Consider the following 12,744-nt stretch of genomic DNA (forward strand, 5'->3'; position numbering starts at 1 on the left):
TCTTGGCAGCACATCAGTCATGACCAAATGGAAGGGCTGCAGACTGGTGACGTTGTGTGCCCATATGAAAGTGTAGATAGCATTGGTACACTGGAAAGATGGGGACATCCTCAGAGACCACAAAGTCTTCCTGGTGGAGGAATGCTATTGACAGACATGGTGGATTCCATGCAAAACTTTAACGCAACTGAAGACAAGGCTTTATGATACAAGATTAAACAAATGTTCTCTTGGTTTGGGAACTGTTAAAAGGTTTGACTAAAATCCTTGACACCCTCCCCCTCCAGAACCGTGCAAATGACTCACTGATTGAAGCCATCTTGTAGATCATGGAAGCAAGCCTCAAACCTTCTGGCACAAAATCATTTGGAGTGATGAGACCAAAATAAAGCTTTTTGGCCACAACCATAAACGCTACATTTGGAAAGGTGTCAATAAGGCCTATGATAAAAGGGACAAAAGGTGGATCGCTAATGTTTTGGGGATACGTGAGCTACTAAAATGCACAGGTCTGCATTCACCTGCTAATAAAGATAATAATCTGGGCCCCTTTACATTACACAGCCCAGCACCCTCTGGACCCCTTTACATTTTAACTTTCAAATTGTTCACACATGGAAAAGTTTAACATTTTCTACAGGATTATCAGTTTAGAATTAGAGGTGGTCTTGTGCTAGAATTATTGCTCTCGCTCCAACGATAATGGCGATTGCTCACGTGTGGATTAAACGCAGTTTACATTTGCGGGCTCGATGTATGCGTTCGCTTCTGCGCGCAAGCTCGTCGGGACAGGGCGCTTTAATTTATTTTTTTTGACACTTAAAAAAAGTCACTTGCGCCCGTATGGTATGTAGATGGGTGAAGTCCATCTTCCTCTCACTCATTTACATACCAAGCAAGGGAACAGATCTGATCGCCGGCTGGTGAGCGGCGGGAGGGTGGGCCTATCCTGCCACCAAGTGATCTCGCGGTGATCACTGCAGAGACTACTTTTATCTGAAAGCAGACCACACACTGAAGAGAATACTGGGTCATGATAGCTAGCTGCTGCCATAACTGTATTCCGCTTCAAAGTGCAGACCTATTCCTGCAGTGGGCGGTCCGTAAGTGGTTAATGACCAGGCCATTTTTTACAATACAGTACAATGCTACTTTAACTGACAATTGCATGGTCGTGCGACGCTGTATTTAAATAATAAAATTGATGTCCTTTTTCCTCCCACAAATAGAATCTTCTTTTGGGGGTATTTGATCACCTCTGCGGTTTTTATCTTTTGCGCAAAAAAAAAAAAAAAGACCAACAATTCTGAAAAAAAAATATATATTTTTTACTTTCGGCTATAAAACGTATCCAATTAACCACTTGCCGACCAGCTGCCGCAGTTTTACTCGCAGTTGGCTCGGCTGGACAAAACTATGTTACCTTACATCGCTTCGTCTTTTTCGCCTGCAGCATTACACGGACCCGCAAACGCTTGTGACAAAGCGAGAAACGTGATCTGTGTGTGCAAACACACAGATCACGGTATTCTCAGGGGAGAGGATACTGATCATGTGTTCATACAATGTATTAACACCGCGATCTCCTTTATCTCCCTACAGTTGGAACACATCTAGGGAACACAGTTTAAAAAAATAAAAAAAATCTAATTTCTTCAGCTGTTTATGCCAATATGAATTCTGCTACATATTTTTGGTAAAAAAGAATCCCAATAAGCGTATATTGATTGGTTTGCACAAAAGTTAACCACTTCACATCCTGCCTTTAGTAATACAACGACCACAAGGTGGCTCTGCCATCCTGAGTGGCCGTCATATGACGTCCTCGGGCCTCCCGGCTGCTAGGGGGCCTGGCAGCCCCGATGTCCGTCAGGTACCCGTGATCGGCAGTTACAGAGCCAGGGACGTGGATCTGTGTGTGTAAACACACAGATCCACATCCTGTCAGGGAGAGAAGGCCGATTGTGTGTCTCTCGTACATAGGGACACCGATCGGTCACCTCCCCCAGTCAGTCCCCTCCCCCCAGTTAGAATCACTCCCTAGGGAACACATTTAACCCATTGCTCGCCCCCTAGTGTTAACCCCCTTCCCTGCTAGTCACATTTATACAGTAATCAGTGCATATTTATAGCACTGTTCGCTGTATAAATGTGAATGTTCCCAAAATAGTGTCAAAAGTGTCCGATTTGTCCACCGCAATATCGCAGTCCTGACAAAAATTGCAGATAACCGCCATTACTAGAAGAAAAAAAGTCATAAATCTATCCCCATTTTGTAGGCGCTATAACTTTTGCGTAAACCAATCACTATACGCTTATTGCAATTTTTTTTTTACCAAATATATGTAGAAAAATACTTAATCGGCCTAAACTGAGAAAAAAAATTGGGATATTTATTATAGCAAAAAATAAAAATAAACTTTTTTATTTAAAGCGCAAAAAAATAAAAACCGCAGAGATGATCAAATACCACCAAAAGAAATTTGTGGGGAAAAAAAAAAGATATCAATTTTGTTTGGGAGCCACGGGGCATGACCGCGCAATTGTCAAAGCGTGACAGTGCTGAAAGCTGAAAATTGGCCTGGGCAGAAAGGGGATGAAAGTGCCCTGTATTGAAGTGGTTAAGGCGGCTACAAAAAAGGGTATAGATTTATGAAATGTTTATTTATTCATTTATTTTTACTAGTAATGGCGATGATCAGCAATTTTTAGTGGGACTGCGACATTGCGGACAGATCGGACACCTGACACTTTTTTTTGGAAACCAGTGAAATTACAGAGATCAGTGCTAAACATATGCACTGACACTGTATAAATGACACTGGCTGGGAAGGGGTTAAGTGCATTCCCTGTTTGTGCTTTCTTACTGTGGGGGGGGGGGGATGGACTCACTGCATGAACACAGTGATCAGTTTTCCTGATTAGCAGGCACACAAGATCAGTGTCCATGCCAGACAGAACAGCGGCCTGCCCGGTTTACATCTGTAGACCACCGTTCTCTCTGGAGAACAATCGGCGGGTTTCGGCGAACGCCCCACTGATTAGCTCCCCGTGACCAATGCACACGCCATCCACGCGCATGTCTTTTCGTGCAGCCGTGGCACCTTGCCTCAGTACAACTGCAGCGGGTGGTCGGCAAGTGGTTAAAGCGGAGGTTCCGCCAATTTTTTTTTTTTTTTAAAGCCAGCAGCTACAAATATGGCAGCTGCTGACTTTTTAAAAATGGACACTTACCTGTTCAGCGTGCCTGCGATGTCAGCAGCCGAGGCTGAGCAATCACTCAGTCCTCGGCAGCTTCTGAGGGCATCAGTTTTTCCCAGAAGACAGCGGGGGGGGGGGGTCTGGGTGACGCGACAGGCTGGATTCCCCCCAGGTATCTGCACCCCCCCCTCCCCCCTGAAAGGTGCCAAATGTGACACCGGAGAGGGGGGGGGGGCAAAAAAGCGGAGGTTCACTTTTTGTGTGAACCTCCGCTTTAATGAAGAAATGAAAATGGGGTTTTTGGTTTAACTTGTAAAAAAAAATTTTTAGTGATTACATCACAGGATACAAGGTATCTTTACATCCATTACAATAGCTTTACAGTGCCTTGAAAAAGTATTCATACCCCTTATTTTTTACATTTTGTCATGTTACAGCCAAAAAAGTTAATGTATTTTATTGGGATTTTATGTGATAGACCAACACAAAGTGGCACATAATTGTGAAGTGGAAGGAAAATTATAAAATGTTTTTCAACATTTACAAATATGTGAAAAGCGTGCCGTGCATTTGTATTCAACCCACCTGAGTCAATACTTTGTAGGATCACCTTTCACTAAAATTACAGCTGCAAGTCTTTTTGGGAATGTCTCTATAGGCTTTGCACATCTAGAGTAACATTTTTACCCATTCTTCTTTGCAAAATAGCTCAAGCTCTGTCAGATTGGATGGAGAGTGTTTGAACAGAAATTCTCAAGTCTTGCCACAGAATCTCAATTGAATTTAGGTCTGAACTTTGACTGGGCCATTCTAACAGATGAATATGCTTTGATCTAAACCATTCCATTGTAGCGCTGGCTGTATGTTTAGGGTTAGTGTCCTTCTGGAAGGTGAACATCTGCCCCAGTTTCAAGTCTTTTGCAGACTAACAGGTTTTCTTCTAAGATTGCCCATTACAGTATTTGAATCCAACCATCTTCCCATGAACTCTGACCAGCTTCGCCATTTACTGCTGAAGAAAAGTATCCCCACAACATTATTCTGTCACCATGTTTCATAGTGGAGATGGTGTGTTCAGGGTAATGTGCAGTGTTAGTTTTCCGCCACACATAGCATTTTGCTTTTAGGCCAAAAGGTTACATTTTGGTCTCATCTGACCAGAGAACCTTCTTCCACATTTGCTGTGTCCCTCACATGACTTCTCGCAAACTGCATACGATACTTCTTATGGCTTTCTTTCAACAATGGCTTTCTTCTTGCTACTCTTCAATAAAGGTCAGGATTTGTGGAGTGCACTATTAATAGTTGTCCTGTGGACAGATTCTCCCACCTGAGCTGTGGGTCTCTGCAGCACCTCCAGAGTTACCATGGGCCTCGTGGCTGCTTCTCGGATTAATGATCTCCTTGCCCAGCCTGTGTTTAGGTGGATGGCCAGGTCTCGGTAGGTTTGCAGTTGTGCCATATTCTTTCCATTTTTCGGATGATGGATTGAACAGTGCTCCGTGAGAGGTTTAAAGCTTTTTTTTTTTAATAACCTAACCCTGCTTTAGCCCTGGTTCACACTGGGCTGCGGGAGTGAAGCCGTGCGAGTTCAGCTGAACTCGCACGATTTCACTCCCGTCGGCAGTCCTGATTTTGGCCGCAATTTAAGAGACATCTGTGCAGGTTTCTGCACAGATGTCTATGTAAATCGCGGCCCGAAATCGCAAAAAGTAGTACAGGAACTACTTTTTGAAATCGGTGCAGCGCCGCAGATGCGGCGTCGCACCGATTAGGACAGTGTCATTGCCGACAATTGGCGGCAAATGCCGTCGATTTGAGATGAGATTTCACATGTGAAATCGCATCTCAAATCGAAGGAAATCGTACCCAGTGTGAACCTGGGCTTAAACTTCTCCACAACTTTATCTCTGACCTGTCTGGTGTGTTTCTTTGGCCTTCATGATGCGATTTGTTCACTATGGTTCTCTAAAAACCTCTGAGGGTTTCACAGAACAGCTGTATTTATACATACTCTATTTACTAATTAGGTGACTTGTGAAGGCAATTGGTTCCACTAGATTTTAGTTGGAGGTAACAGAGTAATGGGGGCTGAATACAAATGCATGCCACACTTTTCAGATTTGTAGAAATTACATTTAAGTTTTTTTGGTTGCAAGATGACAAAATGTGGAAAATTCCAAAGAATATAAATACTTTTTTTCACTGTATTGTGCCAACTTCAGATTGGAGAGATCAGCTAAAAAAAAAAAAAAAAAAAAAAAAAGCTTTTTAGGAAGCCATGAACAAAAGAAGAGGGGTGGGAACCCTGTGTCCAGTAAAGTACTCTAAACAGAAAAAAAAAAAAAAAAACCACTTTATTTGTAATCATTGTTTTGAGTTGCCCCATGCACCTTCAGGAAAGCCCCCCCCTACACCCACCCACTAGTGACAGGGCTTTATTCCACCCCCCCCGATACCAACGATGGGGCATTACTCCATCCCCTGATACCAACGATGGGGCTCTATTCCTCCCACTAATAATGATGGGGAGTCATGTACTCCCCCATTGATGCCAGGGCATTTTCTACTCCCAAAGGCTACATTCAGGACCCCTTAAAGTCTAAAGGACAGTAAACTGCCCTTTTGTTTCGAAAGTTTGGGGACACCTGGTCTAGGGCGTAATACGCCATACAAAGTATGAAGTAAAAGGAAGGGCTCTTTGAGTCACCAGTTCTGAGATACATCCAACAGACTTGATGACCACAAGAAAAGCTACTGCAAGAAACTTCAGGGGTATATCCAAGATAGGTTCAAAGGGTGGTTCTTGCAAGGCACAAAGAATGAAGTTAAAGGGATAGTTCACCTTTACCACAAAACTGTCTACGCAAATAAGGGGCATTTAACCACTTCGTTACCGGGCCTATTTTGGCACTTTTCTCCTTTATGTAAAAATCACAATTTTTTTGCTAGAAAATTAATCAGAACCCCCAAACATTATATATTTTTTTTTAGCAGACACCCTAGGGAATAAAATGGCGGTCATTGCAACTTTTTTTTCCTCGCATGGTATTTGCGCAATAATTTTTCAAACGGCTTTTTTTAGGGAAAAAAACATATGAATTAAAAATGTATGAATTAGAAAATAACAAAACAGTAAAGTTAGCCCAATTTTTTTGTATAATGTGAAAGGCGCCAAACTTCGGTACTTAAAAATCTCCATAGGCAACGCTTTAAATTTTTTTTACAGGTTACTATTTTTGAGTTACAGAGTAGGTCTAGTGCTAGAAATGTTGCACACGCTCTAACGCACGCGATGATACCTCACATGTGGGGTTTGAACGGTGTTTACATATGTGGGCGGGACTTGCATGCGCGTTCGCTTCTGCACGCGAGCGACCGGGACAGGGGCGTTTTAATTTTTTTTTTTTATTATTTTATTTTTTTACTTCATTTTTTTATTTTTACACTTTTTTGACATTTTTTTTTGATCACTTTTATTCCTATTACAAGGAATGTAAACATCCCTTGTAATAGGAATGCGTGTGACAGGTCCTCTATATGGAGAGATGTGGGGTCAATAAGACCCCACATCTCTTACAGGCTTACAAGCATGAAATCGGTGAAAAAAATTTCACCGATTACATGCCGACAGCCGCGATAGCGGCTTTGTTTACTTCCGGGTACCAGGCGTGACGTCATAACGTCGCGCCCGGCCCTCCGACAGTCATAGAGATGACTGTGACCGTCTGGTCACCAGTCATCTCTATGGTTCACCAACGAGCGCCGGCCGATTCGCTCTCCGGGCCCCCGATGGCACAGGAGAGCCCGGAGAAGCACTGGATGGCGGCGGGAGGGGTGGACGTCCCCTCCCGCTGCCTAGAAGAACGATCGAGCGGCGGAACCGCCGCTTTCATCGTTCTTCTGGTGCACAGAATCGCCAGCTGAAGACGGCGATATCTGAATGATGCCTGCAGCTGCAGGCATCATTCAGATATCACCGCTCAAAGTGGAGGACGTCCCAGGACGTCCTACGGATCTGAAGTGGTTAAAGAAAAACTGTGCAGCTCTAACTAAAGTTTAATAGAGCACTTGCTATAGGTGTAGGCCATTTACATGCCTTATAAACCTGACTGGAATAATTCCAGGACATTGCCAAGTGAGGCCTAGTCATCACTGCTCACCTCCTCCATCACAGGAATGTGCTCTCAAATGCTGAGCTCGGTGATACGGTGTCAAGGGAGCGAAAGTATGTGGTGGGGTTTTAAAGAGCTCACTCCTGTGATGGTGGAAGTGAGCAGTAACAACGAGGCCTCACTTAACGTCATGGGAATATTCCAATCAGGCTTCATAAAGGTATACAAATGGCCTACACCTATTAGCAAGGGCATTATTTATCTTTAGGCAGAGCTGCACAGTTTGTTTTAATCTATAAACATCCCTTACCTGCATGTTTTTTTGTAAAGGTGAACGATCCTTTAAAGGTCCTGAAGTACAGGGTCCTGCGACAATAATACCTGGAATAAAGGTTTTTCATGAAAGAACCGAAAAGATAGAGACCTTTATAAAAGGATGGGTAAGGCAAAGTGCCCTTTTAGGGTACCGAGCGCTAGCTGCTGGTCAGGACCTGTTTTCAGGAAGGCCAAAATGAAAGAAAGAAAAAGAAAGAAAGAAAGAAAGAAAGAAAGAAAGAAAGAAAGAAAGAAAGAAAGAAAGAAAGAAAGAAAGAAAGAAAGAAAGAAAGAAAGAAAGAAAGAAAGAAAGAAAGAAAGATACAGCAATTTCTGGGATCGAGTCGACGGTGCTCACGTCTGGCAGAGTAAGGTACCATACTCTTTCTGGATGTGGATTTTCTTGCTTTATCAAGGTAGCAAGAAGTCTGAGTAGGTCTGTGAACCAGGTTCTTCTGGGCCAGTTTGGTGCCAGAAGAATCACAGTCTTCTTATTTCACTAAATTTTGTGTAAACACGCGAAGTAGCAGCATTCACTGGAGAAATAGCATGAATCAGGACCGGGGATAACGAGAGTATCCAAGGCTAGACCAAGAGGATCCCTGAGTACAAACAGGTATGTTGTTCTAGAATCTGGAGGATAGGATGAACACATCTGAATGGAGACACCATTCCCCTTGGTCCAAGAGGTAGCGGCTGAGATAATCCTGTGAATCAAACAAATTACTGGACAGGGAGCTTTCATCCACGAGCGAATCTGGTCTGGCCAGGCTCCTCCTGCCCTATTAATGGTTGATATATATAGTGGGCAAAATTAATATTTGATCCCCTGCAGATTTTGTAAGTTTGCCCACAACTTTTATCATAGATGTATTTTAAACGATAGAGACAGAATATCAACAAAAAATCTAGACATGACTTAGTGGAGAAACCCTTATTTGCAAACACAAAAGGGATTTTGGTCCATTCTTTACAGATCTTCTCTAAATCCTTAAAGTTTCTTGGCTGTCGTTTGGCAACTTGTTTCAGCTCTCTCCATAAATGCATTATAGGATTAAGGTCTGGAGACCGGCTAGGCCACTCTATGGCCTTAAAGGAGTTGTAAAGGAAAAACATTTTTTGCTGAAATGACTGTTTACAGGGTATAGAGACATAATAGTTAACGGATTCCTCTTAAAAATGATTAAAAATAGATAAAAATCAATCATATAATGTGCCTGCAGTTTCAGTTTCGTTTTTGCATGCGGTTTTCTGGTTCTGTGATGTACAGAGACTCAGAGCCAATACAGGGCAGTGATGGTTTGTAAAACGGATTGGTGTTGAGGGGTTTTAGACACACAGTAAATCACACCTCCTTGATTAGTGACCACAGAGAGAAAGCTCCCATGACTTTTTTCATCAGGAAACGGACAACCAGGAAGTGTTCAGAACAGAGAAGGATTACAGCAACATTAGAGCAACATCAGAGCAAAAACGAACAATGAGACAATGAAACCAGGACTGCAGTAAGGTAAAGGAAGCTATTTAGCTAAAAAAAAAAAAATTCCTTTAGTGACCCTTTAATGTGTTTCTTCTTGAGACACTCCTTTGTTTTGTTGGCGGTATGTTTTGGGTCATGCTGGAAAACCCATCTTCAGTGTTCTGGCTCAGGGAAGAAGGTTCTCATCCAAGATTTTACAATGCATGGCCTCGTCCATTTGCCCTCAACGTGGCAAAGTCAGCCTGTACTATTAGAGAAACAGCCCCAAAGCATATGTCCACCTCTATGGTTGACTGCAGGGATGGTGTTTTTAGGGTCAACATTTTTCTATCTCCAAACACAGAAAGTCAAGTTAATGCCAAAGAGCTACATTTTGGTCTCATCTGACCACAGCACCAACAGTGGTGTCCTTCTCACCACGGTTCTTGGTCTTGTAGCCCATCTTTCATACACAAAACAAGCTGTCGCTAGGAGCACCTTCTTAAATTGACAGGACTAATCTGTGTATCAAATGAGCACATACTGTCACCAGTCTGTGGGAGGCAGAATTGTTGGTTGGTAGGGGATCAAATACTTATTTTACCCACTGAACTGCAACTCAATTTATAACATTTGTATTGTGTTTTTTTCCCTGGATATTCGGTCTACATCATGTAAAATACACCTATGATAATTATAGACCCTTCATTTTCTTTGTAAGTGGGCAAACTTAATAAATCTGCAGGGAACAAATAATTATTTTCAACACTGTATGCCAGTGTGGCATTGTCTGACTGCACCCAAATTGGGTGTTCTTTTAGAAGGGAGGTCCGGTGCTGGAGAGAGACAACCCGACAGCTCTAAGCACCAAGAGAGTTTTGCCTCCTCCCTTTACCATGTTCCTTGAACTGTCAAGGAATGGAGGACCTTCTCCCCAGCCTGACAGACTTGCGTCTATTGTAAGGATTTACCACAGAGATGAAGTGGTAATCCACCAGGACAAAGATGTCCTGGAAAGATCAGGTAAAGGAGTCTAATTTTTTCCATCCTAGGTACAATGCTTAGTTGAAGAGTTTTTGAATGGAATTGGGCAAGGGACATTGGCAAAAAAAAAAAAACTTGGACCCAGAACACTCTCGGAATATGACTATGAAAGGTCACCATGTATGCATTTCGAGAGCTGCAAATAAAATATATTATTCCAAACAAATGCAGCCTATGTCAACACAAAAATAAATGTAGCACGTGGGAGTCGTGTCGTAACATTTCAGGCAGATTTGAACTCTTAGCAAAAAAGTTGATTTAGACAAAATACTTACAGGATTAATGGTGTTTACAAGTTTGCGTGGTTTACTGAACTGCATGAGACTCTCCCGGAGATTGTTCAGAGGTCCTTCCACTAGCACTTTCTGCTCTTTGTAATAATTTAATAGATGATTCCATAGAGGCTGCTTTGATAATGCTTTTGGGTTGCCCACAATAATTACACCATACCTGAAAAAAAAAAAAAAAAAAAAAAAAAGTGTTTGAAGGTCTTAAAAGTATAGTTTTCCAGACACCAACAGTGTGTATAGCCGCTGGCACTGAATGTTCAGAACCCAACTGGGTGGTTGATCAACTTATGTACAACCAGGGTGCTAATAAAAGGACTTAAATTAAGGGGGTCCCTGTTGAACCGGACAAATTTAGATCCATCCATGGCCAGCTTTATGACGCACTACAGATAATGTCAAAACAAACTCAAAATGGATAATATGCAACCTCTACCTATATATAAATGAGATGAGCGTGAAAGTACTCCCATTCACATACAAAAATCAACCTTTATAGAAAAAATATATATATATAAATCTCACATATATCACAAGACCTAAAAAAAAAAACACACATGTTCCAGCCAACCTGCTCCTTTTGATTGAGATCTTAAACATATGGCAGTCCATCACACAGCTATAGGATTGTAATCAACCATGTGATGTAAAGAAAAACAAACTTGCTTTGAAAATTCATACATAATCTATGCAAATGATCCTTGCTTAACACGCGTGTGCCTTTCAAACAGTTTGTTGTGAGAGTATATCTATAGAGATGGATGCAGTTTTTGGCAGTGTATTGTCCCCCACTCGCCTACAAATGATTTTCTATCAGAGAGATTAGATTATATATCTATATACACACACACACACACACACACACACACACAGTGGGGCAAAAAAGTAGTCAGTCACCAATTGTGCAAGTTCTCCCACTTAAAAAAAGATGAGGCCTGTAATTGTCATAGGTATACCTCAACCATGAGAGACAAAATGTGGAAACAAATCCAGACAATCACATTGTCTGATCTGGAAAGAATTTATTTGCAAAATATGGTGGAAAATAAGTATTTGGTTAATATCAAAAGTTCATCTCAATACTTTGTTATATATCCTTTGTGGGCAATGACAGGTCAAACGTTTTCTGTAAGTCTTCACAAGGTTGTCACACACTGTTGCTGGTATGTTGGCCCATTCCTCCATGCAGATCTCCTCTAGAGCAGTGTTTTGAGGCTGTCGCTGGGCAACACGAACTTTCAACTCCCTCCAAAGGTTTTCTATGGGGTTGAGATCTGGAGACTGGCTAGGCCACTCCAGGACTTTAAAATGCTTCTTACAAAGCCACTACTTCGTTGCCCGGGCGCTGTGTTTGGGATCATTGTCATGCTGAAAGACCCAGCCACGTTTCATCTTCAATGCCCTCGCTGATGGGAGGTTTGCACTCAAAATCGCACCATACATGACCCCATTTATTCTTTCATGTACACGGATCAGTCGTCCTGTTCCCTTTGCAGAGAAACAGCCCCAAAGCATGATGTTGCCACCCCCATGCTTCACAGTAGGTATGGTGTTCTTTGGTTGCAACTCAGCATTCGCTCTCCTCCAAACATGAGTTGTGTTTCTACCAAACAGTTCTACTTTGGTTTCATCTGACCATATGACATTCTCCCAATCCTCTTCTGCATCATCCAAATGCTCTCTAGCAAACCTCAGACGGGCCTGGACATGTACTGGCTTAAGCAGGGGGACATGTCTGGCACTGCAGGATCTAAGTCCCTGGCGGTGTAATGTGTTACTGATGGTAGCCTTTGTTACGTTGGTCCCAGGTCTCTGCAGGTCATTCACTAGGTCCCCCCGTGTTCTGGAATTTTTGTTCATCGTTCTTGTGATCAATTTGACCCCACGGGGTGAGATCTTGTGCGTGGAGCCCCAGATCGAGGGAGATTATCAGTGGTCTTGTATGTCTTCCATTTTCTAGTTATTGCTCCCACAGTTGATTTCTTCACACCAAGCTGCTTTCCTATTGCAGATTCAGTCTTCCCAGCCTGGTGCAGGTCTACAATTTTGTTTCGGATGTCCTTCGACAGCTCTTTGGTCTTCACCATAGTGGAGTTTGGAGTGTGACTGTTTGAGGTTGTGGACAGGTGTCTTTTATATTGATAAAATGTTCAAACAGGTGCCATTAATACAGGTAATGAGAGGACAGAGGAGCCTCTTAAAGATACAGGTCAGAGACACAGAAATCTTGCTTGTTTGTAGGTGACCAAATACTTATTTTCCACCATAATTTGCAAATAAATTCTTTCCAAATCAGACAATGTGATTGTCTGGATTTGTTTCC

General features: G+C 42.4%; 1 protein-coding gene across 2 annotated transcripts in view; it reads right to left on the reverse strand.

Moving 5' to 3' along the window:
• UPF1 (UPF1 RNA helicase and ATPase) overlaps positions 1 to 12,744 on the reverse strand; it is a 98,377-nt gene that overhangs the window by 21,862 nt on the left and 63,771 nt on the right. For both annotated transcript variants that reach the window (XM_040323141.1, XM_040323133.1), the window contains exon 19: positions 10,410 to 10,584. In XM_040323141.1, coding sequence (XP_040179075.1) covers positions 10,410 to 10,584 — 175 coding nt within the window. The remainder of the gene's footprint in view (positions 1 to 10,409; positions 10,585 to 12,744) is intronic.

Source organism: Rana temporaria, chromosome 1 (genome assembly GCF_905171775.1).
Source record: "Rana temporaria chromosome 1, aRanTem1.1, whole genome shotgun sequence".
Lineage (NCBI taxonomy): Eukaryota > Metazoa > Chordata > Amphibia > Anura > Ranidae > Rana > Rana temporaria.